Source organism: Oncorhynchus clarkii, chromosome 7, assembly GCF_045791955.1.
Source record: "Oncorhynchus clarkii lewisi isolate Uvic-CL-2024 chromosome 7, UVic_Ocla_1.0, whole genome shotgun sequence".
Classification (NCBI taxonomy): Eukaryota; Metazoa; Chordata; class Actinopteri; order Salmoniformes; family Salmonidae; genus Oncorhynchus; species Oncorhynchus clarkii.
Genome location: NC_092153.1, coordinates 68,792,110 through 68,817,933, shown reverse-complemented (window position 1 = coordinate 68,817,933; position 25,824 = coordinate 68,792,110). Strand labels below are relative to the sequence as shown.

Sequence of the window (25,824 nt, the reverse complement as noted above, 5' to 3'; positions counted from 1 at the left end):
TATCCCAACAGTGTTTAGTGCAGTGAGGCAGGGGATAGATGACAGAGAGCCACACATACCCTGCAAGCAGGGTGGCACCACAGTTCTGGGGCTCCATGGTCGTCGTTCTCCACCCTCAGCTGCTGCCATGTCCAGGGTGGGGCACCCATGTGCAGGAGCCAGGCATCTTTCAGCAGCTAGCAGGGACATGAGAGAGAAGAGAGGTGGAGAGTCACAAACAGCAAAACAAGAGGGCAGAGCTTTTTATGCATGGACAATAATAATGCTGCCTTTCATTAGAGAACATAGGCTCTCACTGCATTAGGGCCTCCACAGCCTCCCAGAATAAGAAGAGTCTTGTTGTCAATCACAATCTGTGAGAGAGGAGAAAATACATTTAGAACATGTAGATAACCATCTATACGAGCCACAAAAAGGTAACTTGTATTCCCTGTAAAAACACAGACAGACACCTTTCAAAAGTTTGGGGTCAATTAGAAATGTCCCTGTTTTTGAAAAAAAAAAGAGCACATTTTGTCCATTGAAATAACATCAAATTGATAAAAAATACAGTGCAGACATCGTTCATGTTGTAAATGACCATTTTAGCCGGAAACGGCTGATTTTTAATGGAATATCTACTTTGGCATACAAAGGCCCATTATCAGCAACCATCACTCCTGTGTTCCAATGGTACATTGTGTTAGCTAATCCAAATGTATAATTTTAAAAGGCTAATTGAGCATTAGAAAACCATTTTGCATTGATGTTAGCACAGCTGAAACTGTTTTTCTGATTAAAGAAGCAATAAAAGTGGCCTTCTTTAAACTAGTTGAGTATCTGGAGCATCAGCATATCTGGGTTCGATTACAGGCTCAAAATGACCAGAAACAAAGAACTTTCTTCTGAAGCTCGTCAGTCTATTCTTGTTCTGAGAAATGATGGCTATTCCATGCGAGAAATTGCCAAGAAACTGAAGATCTCGTACAGCGCTGTGTACTACTTCCTTCACAGAAAACACCAGTTTCAACATCAACAGTGAAGAGCTGCTGGCCTTCTAGGCAGAATTCCTCTGTCCAGTGTCTGTTCTTTTTCCCATTTTAAACGTTTATTTTTATTGGCCAGTCTGAGATATGGCTTTTTCTTTGCAACTCTGCCCAGAAGGCCAGCATCCCGGAGTCGCCTCTTCACAGTTGACATTGAGACTGGTGTTTTGCGGGTACTATTTAATGAAGCTGCCAGTTTAGGGCTTGTGAGACGCCTGTTTCTCAAACTAGACACTAATGTACTTGTCCTCTCGCTCAGTTGTGCACCGGGGCCTCCCACTCTTTCTATTCTGGTTAGAGACAGTTTGCACTGAGTAGTACACATCGTTGTACGAGATCTTCAGTTTCTTGGAAATTTCTCGCATGGAACAACCTTCATTTCTCAGAACAAGAATAAACTGATGAGTTTCAGAAGAAAGTTCTTTGTTTCTGGCCATTTTGAGCCTGTAATCGAACCCACAAATGCTGATGCTCCAGATACTCAACTAGTCTGAAGGCCAGTTTTATAGCTTCTTTAATCAGAACTACAGTTTCAGCTGTGTTAACAATTGCAAAAGGGTTTTCTAATAATCAATTAGCCTTTTAAAATGATAAACTTGGATTAGCTAACACAACGTGCAATTGGAACACAGGAGTGATGGTTGCTGATAATGGGCCTCTGTACGCATATGTAGATATTCCATAAACACACAAATAAACTGCAATTTCCAGCTACAATAGTAATTTACAACATTAACATAGTCTACACTGTATTTCGGAACAATTTGAAATGATAAAGAACACAAATGTGCTTTTCTTTCAAAAACAAGGACATTTATAACTGACCCCAAATGTTTGAATGGTAGTGTATTTACTAAATCATCTGAAATACTACATGATGGGGATATGGAGGGTGTGTGGTGGAAATGCAGGAATTGAGATATGTAGAGGGTGATGGAGGTATTGAGGGGAGAAGGTGTGAAGGAAAAACTTCATCCTGACCTGAGACTGGCCTCCTCGTGGGTGTGGGGACGGCCCTGAGATGGTGGGCTTGGACCAGGACCACTGCTCCAGATCCAGAACCCACACCTCGTTACTCCTGATGTGGGACCAGTGGAGAGAGCAGGGGGACACGGTGAGCCAAAAGCACACACATCTTGACAGATTCACAGACAACTATCAACATAGAAAAAAACAGTTTAATGACATGATTTCCCTTTACTTTCAAGACATTCACATTACAACCTTTGAACATTGTCTCGCTACACCACAACTGTATTTATTTTAAGTGTTTTAACTGATGTGTCAGGTTGTTCCATTGTAATGTCTGGTTTGGCACAGCATAGTAAAAATGTGCAGAAAACTCAAAAGGTAAAAGCTCCTCAAAGTAATGACATACATTTGGCGGGCCCCTAGCGACCCTCCAAACACCACCATGACGCTCCCTATGACGGAGGAGGAGTGACCGGCCATGGGTAGGGGTCCTTGGGTTGTCACGATGCAGTTCCACCTGAGGGCACATGGAGAAGTTTACGGGCTTAGCTAGATGAGGGTAAAGTGATAAAAGACCAAGCACTGATGGCTAGGTAAGGCTATAAGTATAATTAAGTGAGAAGCAGGCATTGGTCTGAAGAAAAAGGAAATTCACAAGCCCCACAATGTTATTCCACCCAAGCTCTACCAAGATTTTCCATCACATAACTTTGAACTACTACAGTAGCTATGTTGGTCTATTGTACATGCAGGTTGCTTAGGATTCAAACCTTCTCAAACAGCCTAATTCATACTCTTAGAGGAGGTGCCTCCATAATAATGTGATTTGTACTGAATACAAGTTAAAGTATTGTATTCCTCACACAAGCCACACTAATCTAATCACATTAAACCTTGGGGTGGCAGCGTAGCCTAGTGGTTAGAGCGTTGAACTAGTAACTGAAAGGTTGCAAGTTCAAATCCCTGAGCTGACAAGGTACAAATCTGTCGTTCTGCCCCTGAACAAGGCTGTACTGACTTAACTGACCTAGTTAAATAATGGTATAAAAAAATCCTATCCTTCAAGCTGTTTTTATTATCAAGCTTATTTGAGTGAGCGGTTTTGTCTTGTGGTGCCTGTCTGTATTTCCTAAAACCTTCATTTTAGCAATACATTTTTTGGGGGTCGGTAGGTGCCCAACATAAGTGTGATGGACACAGTCACTAATTTATAGAGGTCTCCAGAGCCTGTCTGCATTCTGGATTTCTGTAACCGTTAGCTGTGTAATATTGACAAATTCAGAAACACCAAAAGTCTGCCATTGGCAGTGCTATTGTAACATTTAAATGTGTCATCTGCCAAAAGGTCTGGGCCTTAATGGTACAGGTTGTGTTCTTGCATAACTGCAAGGGTTAATAGTTTAAACCCTGGTCTGCTGGCTATTGCCAGCTGAAATCTGTTTTGAACTATTAAAAGTATGTGTAGAATTGACCATGGATAGTCAAAAGTAATTGTCTGTTGTTTTCAGAAGGTGAATAGCTCAATTGATTGTAACAGTAAAATATATGACTCAATTTCCATTGAAAACAATGTATACTGTTGGGTTCTGAGAAAATGAAATGTTACTTATTCATGTCACTGATGGAGGGCTAAGGTAGAGAGGGTCTACACCAGTAGTTAAGGGTTATAGGAGGAAGGTAGATAGTGGGTGCAACTAATCTTGGAATGTGTTGAGTGCAGGGAAGCAATTACATGTGGCAGACATTGATAAGGGGAGACAGGTGGAGATCTGAGAAACGAACAATGTCACTGAGGAAGAGAGGGTAATGTATAGCGTTTACATTATGTCAGCATGTTATTGTTAGCCATCAGGGATCCTCTGGGAGGAGAAGAGACAGTCTGGTATCAATAACCATGACAGCCTTGAGTTGGGCTGGAGTGAGCACTTTGGGGTAGATAGAGGTCAGGTCAGATGAAGTGAGGAAGAACAGAGATCAATAAGGTTCTGTCTAGCAACAGGGATGCATTGGCTGTTCGGTTGTGGAGACAGTGTTAAATGTTTTTTCTGAATTACAGCTGTAACGACCCTTTGGGAAGAATTACACTTTGTTAAGCTTCTCTAGTGGCCATGAGTTATTTACTCTGAAAAATTAGAACCTAACAATACTAAACAAGAATAAATGCAATATCATGTAAAATCTTGGTTCCATGTTTCATGAGCTGAAATAAAATATCCCTGAAATGTTCCATACGCACAAAAAGCGTATTTTCTAAAAGGAAGTACACAAATATGTTTACATCCCTGTTAGTGAGCATTTCTCCTTTGCCAAGATAATCCATCCACCTGACAAGTGTGACGTAGCTAGAAGCTGATTAAACAGCATGATCATTACACAGGTGCACTTTGTGCTGGGGACAATAAAAAGGCCACTCTAAAATGTGCAGTTTTCTCACACAACGGCACAGTTTTGAGGGAGCGTGCAACCGGCAAGCTGACTGCTGGAATGTCCACCAGAGCTGTTGCCAGAGAATTGAATGTTCATTTCTCTACCAACGTCCTTTTAGAGAATTTGGCAGTACATCCAACCGAACTCACAACCACGTGTAACCATGACAGGCCAGGACTTCCACATCTGGCTTCTTCACCTGCGGGATCGTCTGAGACCAGCCACCCGTTGTGGGTTTGCACAAATTTAGAATTTCTGCACAAACTGTCAGAAACCGTCTCAGGGAAGCTCATCTGCGTGCCCATCGTCCTCACCAGGGTCTTGACCTGACTGCAATTCGGTAAATGCTCACCTTCGATGGCCACTGGCATGCTGGAGATTGTGCTCTTCACGGATGATACCCGGTTTCAATTTTCCCAGGCAGATTTCAGACACCTTCTATGGCGTCGTGTGGGCGAGCGGTTTGCTAATGTCAACGTTGTGAACAGAGTGCCCCATGGTGGCAGGGGGGTTATGGTATGGGCAGGCATAAGCTACAGAGAACGAACACAATGGAATTTTATCAATGGCAATTTGAATGACGAGATCCTGAGGCCCACTGTTGTGCCATTAATCTGCCACCATCACCTCATGTTTCAGCATGATAAAGCACGACACCATGTCGCAAGGATCTGTACACAAATCCTGGAAGCTGAAAATGTCCCACTTATTCCATGGCAGCATACTCACCTGACGTCACTCATTGGGTTGCTCTGGATCGACGTGTACGACAGCATGTTCCAGTTCCCACAGAATATCCAGCAATTTTTCACAGCCATTGAAGAGGAGTGGGACAACATACCACAGGCCTCAGGCCTCTCAACAGCCTGATACACTTTATCCAAAGGAGATGTGTTGCGCTGCATGAGGAAAATGGTGGTCACACCAGATACTGACTGGTTTTAACTGATCCATGCCCCTACCTTTTTATTTAAGGTATCTGTGACCAACAGATGCATCTCTCTATTCCCAGTCATGTGAAATTAATAGATTAGGGCCTAATAAATGTATTTAAATTGACTGAAGATGAACTGTCTCAGTAAAATCTTTGAAATTGTTGCAAGTTGTGTTTGAGGTCATTGACTTTTGAAGGTTGTATAACTCAGCCATAGAGTCTAAAATATATCCCCATGTTCACCATAGCCGCGTCTTTCTTGTGCATTTTACAGCTTGTTTCTAGCCTAAAGCATCGTATACAGATTCTACACATTCTATACAATTATATAATCCAGGTTTGGTGGGGCATTAGTTGTTGACAAATATCCAACACATGGGCAAGTCCAGAATCCAGATCCAGATAAATACAATGAGTTGTTAGTTTGGCACTGTTGATCAGTACGCATTTGGATTCAAATGTCAAGACAGGAGAAGGAGCGTACTGGTACACCAGCGAAACTGGTGAATTCTTCTGACGCTAGCAAGTATGCATTTGCACATTATAATGCACAAGCGAAGAGCTGTTGAAATGTGCATAGGGGATTTAATGTGGCTAGCTAGTGTCGTGTCTTTGGCTATGCCGGATTAAGTGATATGACATGCTATTCTATAAAATAATTTCTCCGTCATTAAGATTACCTGATTGAGCTATTCATGTAAATATAATTAACTAGAGTTGGGCACCAATAAATAATATTTATAGAGCTGTTATCTTCTGTTATCTTCTTAAAGACCTAGTAATATTTTACATCAATAGCAGTCAATATTAATCATCATCTTAATTCAGTCTCATCTGAAAGTTGTAAATTCTTGCTTATCTGCACAAACCCTGGCTAACAAGTTGAATCAGCAATATAAAATTGGGTTTAATTATTTATTTACTAAATATCTAACTAATCACACAGAATTACACAGAATTAAATCATAACTTGATTACAAATTACGTCATAAAGGAAAACGTCCCTAGCGGGCGGAACAGATATGACAGCTTGTTACACAAAAGAAAAGGGGCTGGGTTTGAGTGAAAGAGCGGGAAGACTGAGGAACAAAGGGCGAAGCTGTGCTATCGTAAATACCGTATCTTATGCATTCTAAATTACCAGAAATTTGGAAAAGGAAAATGCAATAAATATTTACTCTGAGCTGCGCTTCGGTAGGTTGGTGGTAGATGGAAGGCCGTGTAGTCCAACCGAGTCCTTTGAAGAATGTCTCTGGTTGTCAATTGGATACGTTGTAGTAACGTTGTTTTGTGATAGACGGGATACTCTGTCTGGGATACGCTGTTGCTAACTCAATGGCTAAGAGGTATCACTTCTGTAGTGAATAAGAGTTCAAAGTTCATACCATTCGCAACCAAAGCTCACGCTGATGTTGGCTTCGTTCTGTAGTTATTATCTGAACCATTCTGACATCGGACCGTCGTCCCCACATCCTCGGAACAGGAGGTTACATGTCGTCAAGGCTTTATATAGGAAGGGAGAGGAGGGCGTGTTTGAAAAGTTTTATAGACCATGTCCCTTCACAGGGGCGGGCCACTGATTGAGCAGAGCCCTACCTTATGAAAACCCAAATCTCACATTTTAGAAGCTAAAATCACATTTCAACCCATCATGAATAATTTCATATTCAAACATTTAAATTGAACAACAATTCCATGTGAATCCGATAACTCTGATGTGTAGACTTTCCACTGTAGAGTTTATGTCATCTTATTATTGATGAGAATGCCTCAGATGACAACCGAACTGACATCATATTCATTAAGTACCACCGCATATGTTCAATTGGTCGGATTACCAGAATATAGTTAATTTCCCTCCACCTTCTGATGTTCCCAGAATTTCTATGTTAACCAAGGGTTTTGCAAATGTAACATCAGTAGGGTAGAGAGGGGAAAAAAGGTATTTATGACTGTCATAAACCTACCCCCAGGCCAACGTCATGACACTAGAGCTATCAATCTGTCAATCCTTTCCGTGTCCGGGCCGGGTGAGGTTTCCCGTGTTGAGTCAAATTAAGCCGCAGGCTCCACTCCTGGTGGCTAGCAATTTGTTTTCTCAGTTTGAGTTTCCATCGCTTGCGGTATGGTTTTGGAAACATAAGGAATACATATCAGTGAGAAATCATTTAAATAAAGGTTCAATTAAACACCTTCATAGGGTTAGGGTTCCCACTCGGTCATATCTCCATGCAACAGCGCTTGTTTACAGAAGACAGACTGAAGACAAAGACGGCCACCTATGCTAACTGAACAAAGCTAACCGCTGAAAAACCTACCAAGAAAAATGTTCAAGAGCTAGGTAGCAGTGTGACAATTTGCCCAAAGTTGGGTGTTGGTTTTGAAATGATGTAGCTATGTTTTGTGGAAAAATGTAGGGCTGGCATTTGGACCTAACCTAGCTAATGTTAGCTAGTGTCTGTGTCGAGGTCAGCTGTAGCTAGCTAGCTAGCTAATGACTGAAGTGATTTGTGTAAAAACTTTTCTTTGCCTGTTTGTTAGCTAGCCAGCTTACGGCTGACTGGTGTTAGCTAGCTAGAGAGGCTAGTTTCTGGACTTTGGATACGCAAGCTAACATTAGCTAGGTAACGTTTACTAGCATTTGATTAACCTCAGCTTGTATATACACCATACAGTAGCTTAAGGTTGTTCTCTTGTAACTGGCAGCCTGGTTCTGCAGCATCAGCTGTGTTGTTGCCTATCAACAGAGTTGTTCGACATGGTGTTAGAACTCTGAAATTCAACTGAAAAATATGGTAGCATGTCAGAAATGCTACAAAATGGTAGCACATCATTTGAATTCTAATGGACAGAAGTTAGCATGTGAGAGGGATAAATTATACATTTAATAAAAACTGTTGCACTTACAAACTTAGACATTTTTTAACCTCTCTGGGATATGTGGGACGCTAGCGTCCCACCTGGCCAAATGCCAGAGAAAATGCAGAGCGCCAAATTCAAATAAATTACTATAAAAATCAAACTTTCATGAAATCACATGTAAGATACCAAATTAAAGCTACACGTGTTGTGAATCCAGCCAACATGTCAGATTTCAAAAAGGCTTTTCGGCGAAGGCAAACAATGCTATTATCTGAGGATAGCACCTCCGTAAACAAAGAGAGAGAAGCATATTTCAACCCTGCAGGCACGACACAAAACGCAGAAATAAAAATATAAATCATGCCTTATCTTTGACGAGCTTCTTCTGTTGGCACTCCAATATGTCCCATAAACATATATATCCAAAATGTTCATTTATTTGGCACGTTTGATCCAGAAAAACACTGGTTCCAACTTGGGCAACGTGACTATAAAATATCTCAAAAGTTACCTGTAACCTTTGCCAAAACATTTCAAACTACTTTTGTAATACAACTTCAGGTATTTTTTAAAGTAAATAATCGATGAAATTGAAGACCGGATGATCTGTGTTCAATACAGGAAGAAAACAAACTGACGCTACCTTTCTGGTCTCGCGCCTCTAACAAACAGTACACTTGAAGTGACCCTCGTTTTGAACAGGGCTACTTCTTCATTACACAAAGGAAAAACCTCAACCAATTTCTAAAGACTGGTGACATCCAGTGGAAGCGGTAGGAACTGCAAGGAAGGTCCCTTAGAAATCTGGATTTCCAATGAAACACCATTGAAAAGAGTGACCTAAAAAAAAAAAAAATCTGAATGGTTTGTCCTCGGGGTTTCACCTGCTACATAAGTTCTGTTATACTCATAGACATGATTCAAACAGTTTTAGAAACTTCAGAGTGTTTTCTATCCAAATCCGGACATGAAAATACTGCCCCGTCACCAAGACGTTTTAAGTCCAATGTTCACTTTCAGGACAATATAGTCTCGTTTTAATCTGACATCTAGAATTTGAGCTAGGTGGGTACAGAAAATAACTCTAAAACTCAATAGCTAACAACCCTGTTAAAAATCTGGTAACATCCGGACGACTCATGACGGAGTGTGTCATACCTCCAAGTTGATTTGCGAATTTTCATTGACATTGGTGTCATTGGCTTAGATATGATGGTATGGAGATTTGCACATAATGTTGAGCTTAAACCAATGCCATACTATTGTGGGGATATGGGTTTTCAGTCTCTACACAGAAATAATTGTCATGAGTAATAGCACTCTGACTATCAGCCTGTATGAGAGTGAACAGTAGTCAACATGTGATGTTGACACATACTGTATGGCTAAAGGAGTTAATTCATTCACAGGGTCTAGGCCTATCTCCAAACCTTCTGGTCTCTTCCTCTTACCAGTTTTTGGAGGGGGAGTATGTGTGGATCTCGTCAAAGAACCTCTCAGGCTGATGTAGTGGGTATGGGCTAGGTCGAGTCCATCCACCAAACAGCACCAGCAGATTGTTGTACATCACCAGGGTAGCACCCGCTTTAGGAGACGGATAGGAGCCTGTGTGGGCAAAAGGAGTAAGAATAAGCCTTCATACAGAGCATTCAGACAGTATTCAGACCCCTTGACTTTTTCCACATTTTGTTACGTTACAGCCTTATTCTAAAATGTATTTAATTGTTTTTCCCCCCTCATCTACACGCAATAGCCCATAATGACAACATTTTTGCAAATGTATTCTAAATGAAAAGTATTCAGACTCTAAACTCAGTACTTTGTTGAAGCACCTTTGGCAGCAATTACAGTCTCCAGTCTTCTTAGGTTTGACGCTACAAGCTAGACAGACCTGTATTTGGGGAGATTATCCCATTCTTCTTTGCCGATCCTCTCAAGCTCTGTCAGGTTGGATGGGGAGCATCGCTGCACAGCTATTTTCAGGTCTCTCTAGAGATGTTAGATTGGTTTAAAGTCCGGGCTTTGGCTCAGCTACTCAAGGACATTCAGACACTTGTCCCAAAGCCACTTCTGCGTTGTCTTGGCTGTGTGCAGTTGGAAAGTGAAACGTCGCTCTGGAGCAGGGTTTCATCAAGGATCTCTGTTCTTTGTTCCGTTCACCTTTCCCTCGAGCCCGACTAGTTTCCCAGTCCATGCCGCTGAAAACATCCCCACAGCATGATGCTGCCACCATCATGCTTCAATGTAGGGATGGTGCCAGGTTTCCTCCAGATGTGACGCTTGGCATTCAGGCCAAATAGTTCAATCTTGGATTCATCAGACCAGAGAATCTGGTTTCACATGGGCTGAGAGTCCTTTTGGCAAACTCCAAGCAGGCTGTCATGTGTCTTTTACTGAGGAGTGGCTTCCGTCTGGCCACTCTACCATAAAGGCCTGGTTGGTGGAGTGCTGCAGAAAAGGTTGTCCTTCTGGAAGGTTCTCCCATCTCCACAGAGGAACTCTGGAGCTCTGTCAAGAGTGACAAATCGGGTGGTTCTTGGCCACTGTGTTCTTGGGGACCTTCAATGCTGCAGAAATGTTTTGGTACCCTTCCCCAGATCTGTGCCTCGGCACAATCCTGTCTCGGCGCTCTACGGACAATTCCTTCGACTTCATGCCTTGGTTTTTGCTCTGACATGCACTGTCAACTGTGGGACCTAAAATAGACATGTCCAATCAATTGAATTTACCACAGGTGGACAATCAAGTTGTAGAAACATCTCAAGGATGATTAATGGAAACTGGATACAGCTCATAGCAAAGGGTCTGAATATTTATGTAAAGGTATCTGTTTTTACATATTATAAATTTGCAAACATATCTAAAAACCTGTTTTGGCTTTGTTACTATGGGGTAGTGTGTAGATCGATGAGGATTTTTTATTTATTTCATCCATTTTAGAACAAGGTTGTAATGGAACAAAATGTGGAAAAGGGGGTCTGAATAATTTCCAAATGCACTGTACATACTTCTATGTCATGCATACAAAAGGTTGGAAGTCGATTTAAACATGACAAATTACATCTGCAAGCAGAGTAAAAAAAATGACTAAAACAAAAAAACATTTTTTATTTTTTACCGCCATGTGTAAAGTACACGAACCATCAAGGAACGTTATTTTCACTTTCCTTGTTACAAGTAGGCAGTATCCACCCTATGTAACTTAAAGGTTGCAAGTTTGAATCCCCGAGCTGACAAGGTACAAATCTGTCGTTCTGCTCCTGAACAGGCAGTTAACCCACTGTTCCTAGGCCGTCATTGAAAATAAGAATTTGTTCTTAACTGACTTGCCTACTTAAACAAAGGTTTAAAAAAATAAAAGAAAAAGGGCTGATTTCTTACCCGAGGCTAAAGGGCGGATCCACTCCTTGCTGTTGAGGTCAAGTCTCCACAGGTCATTGAAGGCAGCGTTGCAGCTACTTTGAGTACAGCCCCCAAACACATACATGGACTGGTTGGAGTCGTAGTAGCATGCACCTGCAACACACACATACTTGGTTTGAGTCATAACCAGGGCTATTTAACTGGCGTCCGTGGGCCAGATCCTGCCTGTTTATCAATTTAGAATAGCTTTTTGATCCATTATGAACATTCATTTAAAAATCCAGTGTTTAGGGCCAAAAGGAGCGTTTGTTCAATATTCTCCAATGGGAGAATCTGTATTCTTAATTGCTGTCAATCAATATCACCCAACATACCAGTTACAGCCAATTAGAGCTGCAAACAGGGGTACAAGGGTCTGCCCGCCTGTCGGCTCTTTCACCGCAGAGGAGATCACTACACTGCCCAATACACCAAAGCATGCTTTGTACTTAACTCAGCTGTGAGTGAAAAAGACCATGGACTCAGTTTCGGCGATCATGAATGTTATCCGATCAACATCTAGACTGCAACATTGCTTGCTTCGTAGTCTGCTGAGCATCCTGATCCACTTTTACATAATGACATTTGGTGGCTAAGAAAGGGTAATAATACTCTCAAGAGAACAGCCTGTGAGATTAGGGAGGACATAGTTGCTTTTCTCCAACACAAGAAAGCTAACACATATCTAACGAAAATGCTTGATGAGTTCGTATCAGATGTTTTTCAGTGATCTTCAATCAACTGAATGGACTTAATTTAAGACTACAGGGAAGGGATAAAACAGTTATTGACATGATTGAAAAACAGACATATTTTCAAAATACATTTTCTCCTCTGAATTGAGCCCAAACAAAAGGCTCTATTTCGCTACACCGCACAACTATATTCAGTCACCATCAGTTAGAGCTGGGCAATATGGCCTGAAAATCATCTGGATTTTTTCAAGTTTATGGTTGATTCACGATATACATCGATTTCTTAAATGTTTTCTCTAAATAATCTTTGATGTACAAATAAAGGTCAAATACAATGCATTTCAAACAGTCAGCAATAATCAAATTAATTCCATGCATGTGAAATTAGGCTAAATACACAGTGTACAAAACATGTGCCATTCAGCGGGTGAATGGACAAGACAAAAGATTGAAGTGTGCCTTTGAACAGGTATGGTAGTGCAACACTGCTGGGTTTTTCACGCTCAACAGTTTCCGTGTGTATCAATAATGTGCCACCACCTAAAGGACATCCAGCCAACTTGACATCACTGTGGAACGCTTTCGACACCTTGTAGAGTCCATGCCCCGACAAATTGAGGTTGTCTGAGGGGAAAAGGAAGGTGTTCTTAATGTGTTGTGCACTCAGTGTATAAGCCCCACTAATTAAATTATCAAAATAGTTTAACCTGCTTTTTTTGCAATAATCACTGATCTGGCTTTCAAGTATGTCTATGAAAATGCCCTTTTTGATACCAACGAATAATGCACATTCACTAATAATGACTAACTTCTTGTAGCAGACATTATAGAAAATGAACACAAGGTCTCAAAACAATCTCACGTGCTAGTGAGTAGCCAGCTAATCTTTATATTTCAAGTTTAGCCAACTAGGATCTATTTCCTAGCTAACAAGGTTGAACAGTTGAATTGTTATGAACACACCCTTCTGTCTCCAACTGTTTGAACAGCATGCTAGCCTGTCCACTTTGTTCAGATGTTGAAATCAAGTGTAAGCCTATCTTATTTCTCAGAATGAGAACGAGTTGCCAATTCCTTATATAAAATAGTGTTCTATGCTTATTGCACACACGACCAAATCTCTCCCCCACGTTCTCTACTGATGTGGGGGAGAGAGACTTCTCCGCAAAAGCTAGTCAACAGATATCCCATGCATAAAAGGTTTCTATGTGTAAATTTTTTTTTTAAATAACAAAATGATAAAGAAATAGAAAATAAAACAGAATATGATACTAGTCAACTGAGATGCCATGCACAAAGGTTTCCTATGTGTAAATAAAAACTAAAGATGAAGCTATGTATGTAATTAAACAATTTGATGCACTGAATTAGGCTAATCTTAAAGCACTTAAAATGAACTTTTAGCAACATTACATTTAAAGAGCTTCATAAGATTAGAATTGTGTTAGTGCATGGTTTTTTATACCGGTTTTAGGAAAGAGTAATCCCATGTAGAAAATATCTGGCCCCCATAAATAACCTTTTCCAAATCCAACCCCTGCAACAAGATGGGGCTATTCAACAGACTTACACCTTCAATGCCCTATCCCTAATACTTCCAATTTAAATTGTGTATGGCATTACTTTTTTAAAGATAATACTTAGGACTACACAGCCTGGAGTTGATTATCCAGCTTATACCATGGCCAATCAACTCAATTCAACAAAGGGGTGGTATATGTTGTATACTGACTGTGTGAGAAGCGTTGCGTGATGGGTGTTCCAGGATATGGGTATGTACGACTCTCCCACTGAATATTGCCCTCCTGGACGGCCCGCAGAAAACCATGGTAACACTGATATGCAACACCTGGGGGGAGAAAGAGATTGGAGATGAGGTGAGTGACTATTATGGTTTTATTTGAGTCACAGCCACAATAAAAGCAACATAATAAGTAACACGTCATTATCTTAACTGTTTTTGAAATAACAAGTCACTTATTGTCATGGTTGACTCAGTGTCCAATCTGAAAATGGAATAAACGTTACTTGACCCATTGTGAAAAAGAAACCACTTCAGTCAAACAGCTGAGTGGTAGTTTGGGTTTCCACTTGGGGGTCTCAAAATGCAGCATAATGGCATGTTGTTGCCTTTTTGGTAATGCTGAGCGATTAGTGCTTTATGAGGTCGGTTCGGTTTCAGTTCAATTATTACAAAATAATCACTTTTTCGATTTCACTATGCATTTACTTTACATTAAATTAATTATTAAATAAGCCAAAAATTGTAAACATTAAATTGCCAAAACATTGAAAATATTATATTGTATCCGTCAGGTCCACATTGGGTAGATATGAATTGAAAAAAAACAAAATTACTATGAAATAATAAAATATTTAAGTTGTGTATATTATTTGATGACTAATATATTTATTTGATGACTAATATTTTAAATTCCTTAAAGTCATTATCTCATCTCTGCTCAGGCAGTAGCAGCCAGCCAGCCAGCCAGACAACGTTATCTCTGCTCAGGCAGTAGCAGCCAGCCAGACAACGTTATCTCTGCTCAGGCAGTAGCAGCCAGCCAGCCAGACGTTATCTCTGTGTGTTCTCCATACTGTACTGTCAGTGTCATCATATTTAACTAGCTTAGCCTGCCTAAGTATGCTGCAGAGCTGTCTTGACAATCATTTGACTAGTTCTCCAAAGTAGATAAGACATACTTTCACGAACTGTCTCTATCCCTCTATCACCGTTGTGGTGTACATTCCTCTCTCATGCAGTCTATGTGGTCTGTGTGTACAGAGCCTTCAGAAAGTGTTTACACCTGTTTACTTTCTCCACTTTGTTACAGCCGGAATTTAAAATTGATTAAATTTAGTTTTTTTTGTTACTGGCCTTCACACACAAACACAATACTCCATAATGTCAGTGGAATTCTTTTGGTTGATTTTTTAAAAACAAATTAATAACAAATGAAAAGCTGAAATGTCTTGAGTCAATAAGTATTAAACCCCTTTGTTACGGCAAGCCTAAATACGTTCAGGCGTAAACATTTGCTTAACAAGTCACATAAATTGCATGGACTCACTCTGTTTGCAAAAATAGTGTTTAACATGATTTTTTAATGACCCCAAACACAGATTCAACCACCAGGGAGGTTTCCCAATGCCTCGCAAAGAAGGGCACCTACAGTATTGGTAGATGGGTAAAAAAAACGACATTTAACATGCCTTTGAGCATTTTGGATGGTGTATCAATACACCCAGCCAGTACAAAGATATAGGTGTCTTTCCTAACTCAGTTGCTGGAGAGGAAGGAAACCCCTCAGGAATTTCACCCTAAGGCCAATTGTGACTTTAAAACAGTTACAGTGCAATGGCTGTGATTGGAAAAAACTGAGGACTGATCAACAACATTGTAGTTACTCCACAATATTAACCTAGTTGAGCGTGAGAAGAAAGCCTGTACAGAATACAAAATATGCCAAAACATGCATCCTGTTTGCAGGTAGCCTAGTGGTTAGAGTGTTGGGCCAGTAACCGAAAGGTTGCTGGATCGAATCCCCGAGCTGACAAGGGAAAAATCTGGTGTTCTGCCCCTGTAGGCCATTATTGTAAATAAGAATTTGTTCTTAACCGAATTAACCAAATAAATAAATGTTAAATTAAAAAGTAATACTGCAAAAAGTGTGGCAAAGCAATACACGTGTTGTCCTAAACACAAAATGTTATGTTTGGGGCTAATCCAATACAACACAATACTGAGTAACACTCTCCATATTTTCAAGCATAGTGGTGGCTCAGAATTAAGGGCGTCCCGGGTACAATAAAAATATGTCTGGGATCGTTCAAAACAGACAGTTGTGGGACGATGGATCAGAAAAATAAATGCACAAAACAGTGGTTCATTACTAAAATGTTTAAACACAACTGGGGCGGCAGGTAGCCAAGTGGTTAGAGCATTGGACTTGTAACCGAAAGGTTGCAAGATCTAATCCCTGAGCTGACAAGTTAAAAATCTGTTGTTCTGCCCCTAAACAAGGCAGTCAACTGTTCCTAGGCTGTCCAGTCATTGAAAATAATATTTTTTTCTTAACTGACTTGCCTCAAGGTAAAAGGTAAAATAAAATTAATAAAAACAAACATTTAGCTTAAGAGTTGATAAACTATGAATAACTCACATTACAAGCGCAGCAATGGGTTTACTCGTCTCGGCCATAAGCGTGAATGTTCAAAAATGCTAGTACGGGAGAACACCATTCTCAAACACGCACCTGATGCTAGAGGTTTTTATAATGCAACATATGGATATAGAGCATATTAGTAGAAACTTAGAATATCTGAAGATGCAACAATATGATTGTGCCTTACTGACTTTGGACAGTAGAAGAAATGCTGGTTAATGGCATATCTAGAAATCTTTGCTTATTTTTTTTTTAACCCCTTTTCTCCCCAATTTCATGATATCCAAATTGGTAGTTACAGTCTTGTCCCATTGCTGCAACTCCCATACGGACTCAGGAGATGTATAATATTAGAATATCATTCCAATGTTGGGCAAATAGACCTATTAAAATGCACATTTGACTCTTTCCCAGCCTGTCTGCTGCCCAGCGGCCCGGAACTGAGGTTTCGTGTGCCGGGAGTTGCTGCGGCATTTGCATCGTCTATAGGCTAGCTACTATAGTATTCTACAGAATATGGTTATATCTCCCTGAGCTGAACCAAATGCACACTGTAAAATGTGCAAAGTATTTCTGCCTCGTGTGCAACACTGCCTGGCTGGGGTCTGAGTGTGCACACGTGAAGAGCGGAGTTACATATTCATTTTTAGAAGCGTTGCGCACAGGCATAAAAGTCTGTTTAACTTGAAACGGAAGTCTACTGAAGACTTTGTCCTTGTGTTCCTTGGCTATTTACACTGTTTTGTTCAAAAGCTAGGTTGTTTTTCAATATTTGAGTTTGAACTGCTGAGGAAGAGAAGCAACGTGGATACTTGTCAGGCTCCCAATCTACAGGCACAAACATGACTCGAGTCGCATTACCACGGTAACCTCCTGCCCTTAAAGAGGCAGGTGAACATTTTTGTCTCATCTGATATTTTGGTTAAAAGTCTCAGGTCACAAAATATTTACTTAAACAATACCACATTACTCCTTACTAGTAATACATTTTTTGTTTTAGAGACATTACAAAGCACGCTCATCTGTTTTGTTAGTGCAATTTTTGCCCAAAAATTATTTGGTCTGGTTTGAAATCTACCTGCCACAGTGGCTGATGTACCAGAAAGTACATTTTAGGCCCTGGCCGTGAGCAAGTGGTAGTGCTCAAAAAGGTAAAGACGACCATGTCATGTGGTTTCATGGGACAGCTGATGGTGGAATGTAATGTCTCTAACTTAAGTGTATTCAGTAACCAGTTCCCAATAACATTGTTCTCTTAGATATATTATTGTATACATTTGTTTAGCATGTTCAATTAATAAATTATAATTATTAATAATGTGTCTGTTTTCATGAACAAATTAAGTTTATGTAATATAGACGGTCTCAGAAATACACAAATTACTTTAAAAGCACTGTAAATGACCTTGACCCATGGTCGCATATCAAAAAATAAAATAAGTATTTCCATTTTGGGACGGTTCAAGTTCAGTTTGGATTAGTTGAAATTGCACTTCGGAATGGTGATGAAAAAAGTTAGTCGCAAGCCCTGGTTATGGGTATGCTTGTAATCGTTAAGGACTGGGGAGTTTTTCAGGATAAAAAATAAATGGAGCTAAGCACATGCAAAATCCTAGAGGAAAACCTGATTCAGCCTGCTTTCTGGAGACAGAAGAAATGCACACCAGGTTAGGTGAGGTGCTGGCTAGCAGAGTAGAACACTTGAAAAACAAGTCGCACACTAGAAGCTCAGATGCAATAATTTAATAACGTTTCGACAGCCAAGCTGCTTTCATCAGGTAATAATGACAAACACTGCGGGTCACCAGTTTATATAGAGTTTGAAAGGACACACATTGGTGTCTAATCATGGCCGGCTGTGGATTGATTTCATTGGTCAATTTTCAGATATGAATAGAACATATAATAAAGCATGAATGGATTACATACGATCAGAGTTACCATTTGGCCACATTGACCAACAAACATTTACAAAAACACAATCACAAGAATGGCTTCAGATCAAACTTTCCATTGAAACTGAAGGAAGCAAGGATCTTTAAATGAAATATTCAGATGGCCTCTTGTTTTAACAATGAATAGTCAAGGTCACCCCCTCTCCTAAGGAGGGTGCCGTGTTCGATGCCAATATAGCGAAGGGACAAAATACAGTAGTTTGTTTCTACTTTGAATAGCGCATAGTAAGAACGCAAGAACGCTTTTTGCGAGACAATTTTATTTTATTTAACCAGGTAGGCTAATAGAGAACAAGTTCTCATTTACAACTGCGACCTGGCCAAGATAAAGCATAGCAGTGTGAACAGTTACACATGGAGTAAACAATTAACAAGTCAATAACACAGAAAAAAGAAAAAGTCTATATACATTGTCTGCAAAAGGCATGAGGTAGGCGAATAATTAAAATTTTGCAGATTAACAATGGAGCGATAATTGATCAGATGGTCATGTGCAGGTAGATACTGGTGTGCAAAAGAGCAGAAAAGTAAATAAATAAAAACAGTATGGTGATGAGGTAGGTAAATTGGGTGGGCTATTTACCGATGGACAGCTGCAGCGATCAGTTAGCTGCTCAGTTAGCAGATGTTTAAAGTTGGTGAGGGAGATAAGTCTCCAACTTCAGCGATTTTTGCAATTCGTTCCAGTCACAGGCAGCATAGAACTGGAAGGAAAGGCGGCCAAATGAGGTGTTGGCTTTAGGGATGATCAGTGAGATACACCTGCTGGAGCACGTGCTACGGGTGGGTGTTGCCATCGTGACCAGTGAACGGAGATAAGGCAGCGCTTTACCTAGCATTGACTTGTAGATGACCTGGAGCCAGTGGAGCCAGTAGACCTAGAGCATACAGGTCGCAGTGGTGGATGGTATAAGGTGCTTTAGTAACAAAACGGATGGCACTGTGATAAACTGCATCCAGTTTGCTGAGTAGAGTATTGGAAGATATTTTGTAGATGACATCGCCAAAGTCAAGGATCGGTAGGATAGTCAGTTTTACTAGGGTAAGTTTGGCGGCGTGAGTGAATGAGGCTTTGTTGCGGAATAAAAAGGCGACTCTAGATTTGATTTTTAGATTGGAGACATTTGATATGAGTCTGGAAGGAGAGTTTACAGTCTAGCCAGACACCTAGGGTACTTATAGATGTCCACATATTCTAGGTCGGAACCATCCAGGGTGGTGATGCTAGTCGGGCGTGCGGGTGCAGGCAGCGAACGGTTGAAAAGCATGCATTTGGTTTTACTAGCGTTTAAGAGAAGTTGGAGGCCACGGAAGGAGTGTTGTATGGCATTGAAGCTTGTTTGGAGGTTAGATAGAACAGTGTCCAAGGAAGAGCCAGAAGTATACAGAATGGTGTCGTCTGCGTAGAGGTGGATCAGGGAATCGCCCGCAGCAAGAGCAACATCATTGATATATACAGAGAAAAGAGTCGGCCCGAGAATTGAACCCTGTGGCACCCCATAGAGACTGCCAGAGGACCGGTCAACATGCCCTCCAATTTGACACACTGAACTCTGTCTACAAAGTAGTTTGTGAACCAGGCAAGGCAGTCATTAAAAAAAACGAGGCTACGGAGTCTGCCGATAAGAATATGGTGATTGACAGAGTCGAAAGCCTTGGCCAGGTCGATGAAGACGGCTGCACAGTACTGCCTTTTATCGATGGCGGTTATGATATCGTTTAGTACCTTGAGCGTGGCTGAGGTGCACCCGTAACCGGCTCGGAAACCAGATTGCACAGCGGAGAAGGTACGGTGGGATTCGAGATGGACAGTGATCTGTTTGTTGACTTGGCTTTTGAAGACCTTAGATAGGCAGGGCAGGATGGATATAGGTCTGTAACAGTTTGGGTCTAGAGTGTCTCCCCTTTGAAGAGGGGGATGACAGCGGCAGCTTTCCAATCCTTGGGGAACTCAGACGATATGAAAGAGAGGTTGAACAGGCTGGTAATAGGGGTTGCGACAATGGCGGCGGATAGTTTCAGAAATAGAGGGTCCAGATTGTCAAGCCCAGCTGATTTGTACGGGTCCAGGTTTTGCAGCTCTTTCAGAACATCTGCTATCTGGATTTGGGTAAAGGAGAAGCTGGGGAGGCTTGGGCAAGTAGCTGCGGGTGGGCGGAGCTGTTGGCCGAGGTTGGAGTAGCCAGGAGGAAGACATGGCCAGCTGTTGAGAAAAGCTTGTTGAAGTTTTCGATTATCATGGATTTATCGGGGGTGACCGTGTTACCTAGCCTCAGTGCAGTGGGCAGCTGGGAGGAGGTGCTCTTCTTCTCCATGGACTTTACAGTGTCCCAGAACTTTTTGGAGTTTGAGCTACAGGATGCAAATTTCTGCTTGAAAAAGCTGGCCTTTGCTTTCCTGGCTGACTGCGTGTATTGGTTCCTGACTTCCCTGAACAGTTGCATATCGCGGGGACTATTCAATGCTATTGCAGTCCAATCTCTTTCAAAGACAATGTCTCTTTTTTTCTCTCAACGCCACTATTGGTCTGACAATTTTTGTACCCGCTTTTCTTTGAATTTCCTTTGCATCTTAGCCAGGTTTCCGTTGAAATCTGAATTCAGCTTTCAGAAAGACAATAACCTAAGACAAGGCCAAATCTACACAGGAGTTGCTTACCAAGAAGACGGTGAGTGGTCGAGTTACAGCTTTGACATAAATCTGCTTGAAAATCTATGGCAAGACCTTAAAATCGTTGTCTAGCAATGATCAACAACCAATTTGACAGAGCTTAGAGAATTAAAAAAATAACAGGCAAATCATGCACAATCCAGGTGTGAAAAACTCTTAGATTTACCCAAAAGACTCATAGCTGTAATCACCTCCAAATGTGATTAGAACATGTATTGACTCAGGGGGTTGAATACTAATTCTAATGAAGATAGTATTCATTTTTACAAATATTATAATTTTTCTTCCATTTTGAAAAGAGTATTTTCTGTAGATCGTTGACAAAATAAATGACAATCAATTTTAATCCCACTTTGTAACAACAAAATATCTAACCTAATGTAGCAGGCATAAAAGTGTATCCATCTCTATCTGAGCCAGAAAAAACAAGCGCAATGGATTATGGTCATTGTATTTCATTACCACGTTTGTGCTGAACTAGGTTGAATATTTGCTTAATGAAAACTACAACTCCTTTCAGTCCAGCATCCCACATACACTGAACAAAAATATAAAACGCAATATGTAAAGTGATCATGATCATTACACTGGTGCAGCTTGTGCTGGGGACAAAAAGGCCACTAAAATGTGCAGTTGTCACACAACACAATGCCACAGATGTCTGACATTTTGGGGGAGTGTGCAATTGGCATGTTAACTGCAGGAATGTCCACCAGAGCTGTTAACAGAACATTTGATGTTAATTTCTCTACCATAAACTGCTTCCAACGTCGCTTTAGAGAACAGTACATCCAACCAACCACACAACCACAGACCACATGTATACATGTGGGCGAACGGTTTGCTAATGTCAACGTTGTGAACAAAGTGCCCCATGGTGCCGGTGGGGTTGTGGTATGGGCAGGTGTAACTGATGTGAAATGGCTAGCTAGCTAGCGGGGTGCGCGCTAATAGCGTTTCAATCGGTGACATCACTCGCTCTGAGACCTTGAAGTAGTTGTTCCACTTGCTCTGCAAGGGCCTGGGCTTTTGTGTTGCGTTGGGTAACGATGCTTCGTGTGAGGCAGTTGTAGATGTGTGCAGAGGGTCCCTGGTTCGAGCCCAGGTAGGGGCAAGGAGAAGAACAGAAGCTATACTGTTACACAGGCATAAGATACGGACAATGAACACAATTGCATTTTGTCGATGGCAATAAGAATGCACAGAGATACCGTGAAGAGATCCTGAGGCCCATTGTTGTGCCATTCATCTGCCGCCATCACCTTATGTTTCAGCGTGATAATGCACAGCCCCATGTTCCAAGGATCTGTACACAATTCCTGGAAGCTGAAAATGTCCCAGTTCTCCAATGGCCTGGTCACCCATTGAGCATGTTTGGGATGCTCTAGATCACATATGTCAGAGTCAAGGCCCGCGGGCCACATCCGGCCCGCAAGAAGGTTTTTTACGGCCCCTGGGATGATCTTGATTTATTATTAGAACCGGCCCGCAGCAAGCCGGCAGCCCGCAGATCTTTTACACGCACCAATACTACATTTCCCACAATGCAAAGGTGACGCACCGAGCAGTAGGCTGCTTCATTTCAATATTTATTGGCACAGCAGTCGTCAGCATCACAGTAAAATTAACTTTCAGATACCCATCAAAAATGGCAAAACGGAAGGTGGATACTGAGAACCGGGGGTTTCAAACAAGGTGGGAGTCGGAGTATATGTTCACGAAGGTAGCTGGAAAACCTGTGTGTCTTCTGTGTGGAGAAAGTGTGGCGGTACTGAAAGAGTATAATCTGAGACGACATTATGAAACGAAACACGCGGACAAAAACAAGAATATGGACATGGAACAAAGGCTACAAAAGGCAGAGGAATTAAAACGAGGCCTCAAATCTCGACAGGCTCTGTTCAAAAAAGCCAAATCACAAGGCCAGGCTGCTGTCAAGGCCAGTTTTATTTTGGCAGAAGAGATCGCTAAATCAGCCCGGCCATTTACGGAGGGGGATTTCATCAAAAACTGCATGATTAAAGTTTGTGACGAAGTTTGCCCAGAAAAAAGGCAACTCTTTTTAAATGTGAGTCTGAGCAGAAACACCATTGCCGAGAGAGTAGACCAGTTGTCCATCAATCTAAAAGAGCAGCTTGTGAAAAAGGGAAAAGATTTTATTGCATATTCCTTGGCTGTGGATGAGAGCACCGACATTTCTGACATTGCCCAGTTGTCAATTTTCATCCGCGGAGTGGACTCCAACCTAAGCGTGACAGAGGAGTTTTTGGCTTTACGTCCTATGCATGGCACAACTACGGGGCATGATTTGTATGAAGAGGTGTCAAGATGTGTAAATGAGATGGAGCTGCCTTGGGAAAAACTTGTGGGTTTGACAACCGACGGAGCACCTGCGATGTGTGGACACAGGAGCGGACTGGTGGCGAAGATACGGGAAAAGATGCAAGAGGAAAACGCGACAGGTGAGCTGACAGCTTATCATTGTATCATACACCAGGAAGCGTTGTGCGGTAAAGCCTTGAAAATGGAGCATGTAATGAGCATCATCACGCGCACAGTTAACTTTATCAGAGCCAAAGGTTTGAATCACCGCCAGTTCAAGGCATTTCTGACGGAGTTAGAAACGGAGCATGGTGATTTGCCTTATCACACAGAGGTGCGATGGCTAAGCCAGGGAAAGGTGCTTCAAAGATGTTTCGAGCTTCGTGAGGAGATTTGTCTGTTCTTGGACAGCAAAGGGAAAGACACAACACAACTCCGAGACGAAATGTTTCTGTGTGAAATGGCTTTTCTGTGTGACATTACGAGTCATCTGAATGCAATAAACTTGCAGCTGCAGGGTCGGGATCGTGTCATCTCTGATATGTACAGTACAGTGAAGGCATTTAAAACCAAACTGACTCTGTGGGAGACGCAGATGCGGAAAGAAAATTTGAGCCACTTTCCCAGCTGCCAGACCATGAAAGAGAAGCTCTCTACCAGTGCGTTCCCGAGCACACAGTTGGCTGATAAAATAGGTATGCTTGCCGCTGACTTTCGACGCCGATTTGCTGACTTTGAAGCACAAAAAAGCAGGTTGGAACTGCTCGGTAACCCATTTGCTGTTGACGTGGAAAGCTCACCACCAAACCTCCAAATGGAGTTGATTGACCTCCAATGCAATGATGCACTGAGGGCAAAATATGCGGCAGTGGGTGCTGCGGAGTTCGCCCGTTTCCTCCCCGGCACAATGCCCCAGCTGCGCATCCAGGCTGCTCAAACGTTGTCTATGTTTGGCAGCACATACCTGTGTGAACAACTGTTTTCTTTGATGAACCTGAACAAAACATCACACAGAAGTCGACTTACTGCTGAACACCTCCACTCAATTCTGAGGATTTCTTCAGCTCAGAGCCTTACCCCGAACATTGATGAACTTGTGGAAAAGATGGGACACCACCAAGTATCACCCTCAACCTCAAACAAGTGAACATTACTGTGCAATCACATATTTAGAGTTTTTACTCAGTTCAAGTTTAAAAGTTAAAATTTAATATTTGTTTTCACTGCATGTTACTTCTCCTTAAACAAAGTGTTGTTTTTGATTAATAGATTTTTGCACTTTATTTTTTTGTATTTCAATCCAATTATATTTTAAAAATATTTCAGTTGAGTGGATGATAGAAAATTGCTATTATTGTTTTTTCTTTGAAGTAAATTTAGCCCACTTTTGCTAAAATAGAAAATATAGTCTACTGATGGTGCCTTGAATACCGGTTTCTTTCATTTAATGTTCATGTTATGGGGATATTTATATAAAGGAAATTTGTCTTTTGTGTCTGTTGAAAATTAAAGATTACTGACAGAGCCATAAGAAAATATTGCTTTATTTATCTGATCATATTGTAATATATTTGTTAGGTTTTCAGTAGGTTCAATTAGGTTCACTAGACTATATGCGTCATTTAAAAATTTTTCAATGAACATTCGAACAGTCCGGCCCTCGTCTTGTAGCTGATTTTTTTATTTGGCCCTCCGTCCATTTGACTTTGACACCCCTGCTCTAGATCGATGGAAACGGCAGCATGTTCCCATTCCTGCCAATATCCAGCAACCATTGAAGAGGCGTGGGACATTCGAAAAGCCACAACAGCCTGATCAATTCTACGCAAAGGAGATGTGTCACGCTGCATGAGGCAAATGGTGGTCACACACCAGATAGACTGGTTTTCTGATCCACACCCCTACCTTTTCTTTTTTTAAGGTATCTGTGACCAATAGATGCATATCTGTATTCCAAGCCATGTGAAATCCATAGATTAGGGTCTAATGAATTTATTTCAATTGGCTAATTTCCTTATATGAACTGTATGTTGCGTTTATATTTTTGTTAAGTATATTTATTTTTTTATCCCATTTTTATCCCCAATTTCATGATATCCAATTGGTAGTTAAGATCTTGCCTCAACGCTGAGGGGTCGGGAGAGGCGAATGTTGAGACAAGCGTCCTCCGAAACATGACCCGCCAAGCCACACTGCTTCTTAACACACTGCTCGCTTAACCCAGATGCCAGCCATAACCAATATATTGGAGGAAACAACGTTTGACCAACAACCGAAGTCAGCTTGCAGGCGCCCGACCAGCCACAATGAGTAGCTAGTGCGCAATGAGCCAAGGAATGGCCCCCGGCCAAACCCTCCACTAACCTGGACAGCGCTGGGGCAATTGTGCACAGC

The 25,824-nt window shown here is 41.4% G+C and overlaps 1 protein-coding gene across 2 annotated transcripts in view; it reads right to left on the bottom strand.

The window, feature by feature from the left end:
• The window catches only part of LOC139413743 (F-box only protein 42-like), a 32,184-nt gene that overhangs the window by 1,813 nt on the left and 4,547 nt on the right, over window positions 1–25,824 (bottom strand). For both annotated transcript variants that reach the window (XM_071161464.1, XM_071161463.1), the window contains exons 3-9: window positions 14,050–14,166; window positions 11,602–11,736; window positions 9,672–9,825; window positions 2,404–2,514; window positions 2,007–2,103; window positions 297–353; window positions 60–176 (exon numbers count right to left, since the gene is read on the bottom strand). In XM_071161464.1, coding sequence (XP_071017565.1) covers window positions 60–176; window positions 297–353; window positions 2,007–2,103; window positions 2,404–2,514; window positions 9,672–9,825; window positions 11,602–11,736; window positions 14,050–14,166 — 788 coding nt within the window. The remainder of the gene's footprint in view (window positions 1–59; window positions 177–296; window positions 354–2,006; window positions 2,104–2,403; window positions 2,515–9,671; window positions 9,826–11,601; window positions 11,737–14,049; window positions 14,167–25,824) is intronic.